The sequence below is a fragment of the Metarhizium robertsii genome (assembly GCF_000187425.2).
Source record: "Metarhizium robertsii ARSEF 23 chromosome Unknown MAA_Scf_13, whole genome shotgun sequence".
Taxonomy (NCBI): domain Eukaryota; kingdom Fungi; phylum Ascomycota; class Sordariomycetes; order Hypocreales; family Clavicipitaceae; genus Metarhizium; species Metarhizium robertsii.
The window spans coordinates 62,280-66,268 of NW_011942153.1; the positions used below are offsets into that span (position 1 = coordinate 62,280).

At 45.0% G+C, this 3,989-nt stretch overlaps 1 protein-coding gene across 1 annotated transcript; it reads right to left on the reverse strand.

The window, feature by feature from the left end:
- Positions 1–816: 816 nt before the first annotated feature.
- Positions 817–1,473, reverse strand: MAA_01280 (Peptidase M43, pregnancy-associated plasma-A; the record flags this gene model as incomplete). Its single annotated transcript, XM_007819278.2, has 2 exons — positions 817–1,177; positions 1,235–1,473. 2 exons carry the CDS (start codon positions 1,471–1,473, stop codon positions 817–819), a joined length of 600 nt encoding a protein of 199 aa, XP_007817469.2.
- Between the last annotated feature and the right edge of the window lie 2,516 nt (positions 1,474–3,989).

Sequence of the window (3,989 nt, forward strand, 5' to 3'; positions counted from 1 at the left end):
TCACGACTTGTCTAAGACACTCATATGAGCACAGACCATCAGCGCACCATAAAGCTGTAGTCTAGATAGCCTCCTTTTCCCTCCTCCTTAAGGCACAACTACGTTACTACAAGCACCTTAGATTCGCCCCGTGATAATGTACTCGCGATTCCGCCTGAATCAACAGATCCAGAATCAGCATTCTCCGGCGGAAGACGTACTCTCAGCTGGGATAGAGAACGCATGATGTGTAACAACGTGGAAAAGGTTGAGTGTATTGGTAACTGGATACGATCGGGTCTAATTACTCTCTCACTTGAGGGTGATAATGGCATTATTCTTGACACAGCTATTGATGTAGATGCAGATAAAGACGTAGACGATGAGCTGGATTGAATGACGACTTGATTTGGCGAGAAAATGACGAATTCTGAACCGAAGTAAATTTAGTATTGACTTCACTATGTTACTATCATACTCTGCGAATATTATCTTTACTATCCTACTACGAAGTATATTTCTTTGGCATAAAGTAGATAGTACACTTTTTTACCGAAGTATACTTACTATTCATATAGGCAAGTCTGTATTTGTGACTGGCCCGGAACATATGTATGAGAGCTGTCAGCCAGAATTGAATAGAACTAAGTTCAATCACAACAACTATTCATCTAAAGCCTAAGGAAGAAAGGCGCAGACCTAGCGCAAGACCAATTCGAGCTCGCGACAATGTCGTTGCTATTGCTGTTGTAACTACATTTCCTTCTCAAGTGGTAATAACCGACTTTTTTTTCTCCTTTTTTATGGAGTATGTTTCTGTGAAAATGACCCGAGGCTTCAAGGTGCGCGTAAGCATTGAGAGTACCAAGCATCTTGTCGCCTACAGTAGAGACCCTCAGCGCAAGAGGTTGGGCCATTCCAGTATACGCCGCCGCATTGTCCCCAAAGTTTAGCCACATTAGAACCTTGGTCTGGAGCTGGAGCTAGCGTTGGCGGACGAGATGGATCACGGACAGGCTCATCAACAGGCTCATCAACAGGCTTACCAACAGGCTCACCAACAGGCTCACCAACCGGCTCACCAACCGGCTCACTAACTGGGTCACGAGATGGAGAACGAGCTCCAAGTATTTGACGATACCTCGCCCAATATTTCATGCGATCCTTCTGGCCGGCAGTAAATGTTGACCCGCAGTCTCTAATAAAGTAGTTAGAAACATCATGGCAATCCCGCTGTAGCACAGGAATAACTCACGAGTAATCCATAATATTATACATGTTGCTTACTCTCCAGGCGCCACAAGTTTCAACGGCGGGTCTGCCATCGGGATAGCGAGCTGGGTTTGAAGTACAAAACCATGTTGGCTTTTCCTGCGGGTCAGTGTCATCAATAGTATCTCCCTCAGCGGAACATTCGCCGTCAAAAGTGTGCATCAAACCGAACCAATGGCCGACCTCGTGGGTTGTAGTGGTCATATTGACATCCGCAGCCATGATCAAGCACCCATCTGACAATATGAAGTCTTCCGACAGAATAAGGTCATCTCGAGTCGCGACATCTACCGGCTCTCCGTCGATATCCCAAAGGACGGGCTGGCTACATACACCATTGACGGATTTCCCATCGGATCTGACAGATGACATGTAATAAAGATTCAGGTCTGAGTATCCTCCCCGGTGCAAGTGGTCTTTCATTCCTTTTTCATCTTGGTGAGTGGCCCAACCATGATGTTCTGTGTAGCTAATATCAGCAAGGGTAAATGAAATCCCAGAGTCGCTAAGATATTCATTCATAGAAACTATTTCATTTCTAATATCTCCCTCCTATAAGGCAATTCAGTACATTCTATTATACAACTTGAAGAAATCTAGAATGTACCTTTACAAAGCCACCTTCGGGAGTATAATCAAAATATACAACGTGCGCGAAGACATGGACGTTGAATTCCTCTCGTACCTGGCGTCGTGTGAGGGACGAATTGGAGGCTTGTAGAAATTTGGAATATTCTAGGAATTTCGGACTCGGAGTATCTTCTGCGCATTGAAGACGTGGTGAATCTTGGTGTGGATGAATTACGCTCGTATTGACGATATTTGCCATCAAAAAGACAACCATAAAAGTAAGGAAAGACATGGTAGAAAAAGATATCGGCCTGCTACTTATCCAAAACTGGATATAAGAAGGAGCCTAAGAATGAACAGGGAATGTCATGTAACGCTTGAATCTGTAGAGCAAAAGCCATTTACTTATAACATTTGGCAGAGGACTATTTCCTGCGAGTTAAAGTGTCCTTACATATTATTGTCTTTACTAGAAGCGCGTAAAATGGCTCTCATTGCATAATTTTTAATTTTACGTCTACTTTGCTAACCACTCTAATCTATATACGATATTTTAATATGCGTTGCTACTATCGCGCTAATAAAAACGGGCCACCTAAAAGAGAGCCCGCTTTGTTCCGTCATGAAGATGGCCAAACGAGTCAATCAACACGTACAACACTTGTGAAAATCCATGTAGAGATTGTCTGGCAAAACTGGAGCTATAATCAAAGGACGCAAGCATCCACTTCCCCGCCTCGCCACCACTCCTTGGAAAGATGCAATGTAGAGTGTCTTTCCCTGAACTAACCATGCAATAAGTTCTAGCATAATAAGTAATATCCTAGGCCTCGAGAGCTCCTAGTTCTTCTTTTCTGCAATGTAATCAACTTGTTGGTTTGTAAAATGCTTCTGGCTGAATAAGCCCCGTGACCCCCTACACTAAAAGCTCTTTCTTGGCGCGACTTGCCGTCGTCGGTTGTTCCCAACTTTGGCCTGTTTCCATGCGCTTATAATGCATAAATAACAGTAATATGCTTTAGGCTCCGTGAACTCTACACCTTGCTAGAACCAGGGTGTCGGCCCTTGTTTGTCCCACAATATTGATGTCTTCAGCTCTCGACTGGGCCAATCTCACCGACCTCTAACCACTGTTATCCCACTTTCTCAATAACTCCCGTGAAAAAATTCTTCGGAAACTGGACCTGACCTCTTCTCGGGATTTACTCATCGAGATCACGTCTAAAACTGAGCCCCAATTGCTCTCTGCATGAGTCATACCCGTGTAATGCAGGCAGCCGCATTGCCAGCAGGACGAGCATGGGGTGTCACACACACGATTGTATGGGACAGCTTGGACAAAACGAGAGACTCTTGATTTCCTATCTAAAAGAGGGAAATTATACGAAATTAAATCTTGTTGGGATACTGCTGCGTAGGCAGCAGTATTACGATTTCCTGTTGCCACTTGCCACCTAGGCAGTGATGGAGTGATGATCCGGACACTCATCTCGACACTCATTTGCGCCGCACACTCATTCTTGATAGTGGCTGAGCAGCGCATCGTCTGATACCGCACGGCTTGGGACTTAGCTAGGTAATAGACACAATTGCCATCTCGTTTTTGTGTTCTTCAGATAGTTACCTCTCAATTTGAAACAATCGATGCTTTCAACACTATTACACTTGACTGTTTCATTATACAGCCGTGATTGAACCATCTAACAAAATTTCTATCTCCTTCGCTTCATCTCTTGCGAGTCATCATCCATTACCGTTGCGTAGTTATCCTCTTTGAACTCGCCATCGCTTGCTGCTGATCTTACAGTGATCCCGAGGGCGCTGTAGCTGGTGGTTGTAGCTGCAGAACTGGTGGTCCGGATTGAGGCCGTGACTGCTCCACAGTAGTCTTTTCATCAGATGCCTCGGAGATAGCCCCAGATGATGATGACACCAACACCATAAGTTGCGTGTTCTCCTGGTCGATATTCACGACGATAGTGCCCTGGGTTAGCTGTCGTTGTGTTAGGATCACGTCGTCTCTAGCCTGGGCATTAGCTTCTCGCTCTATCCGATGTGAATTGCGTGCCTGTTGTTCTAAGGCGGTAAGTAGTCGTCCGGTTCTTGTGGCTTCTCTTCGACCAATTATCCGACGGTTTGGTAGTACTTCCGGTGCAGATATGGGAATC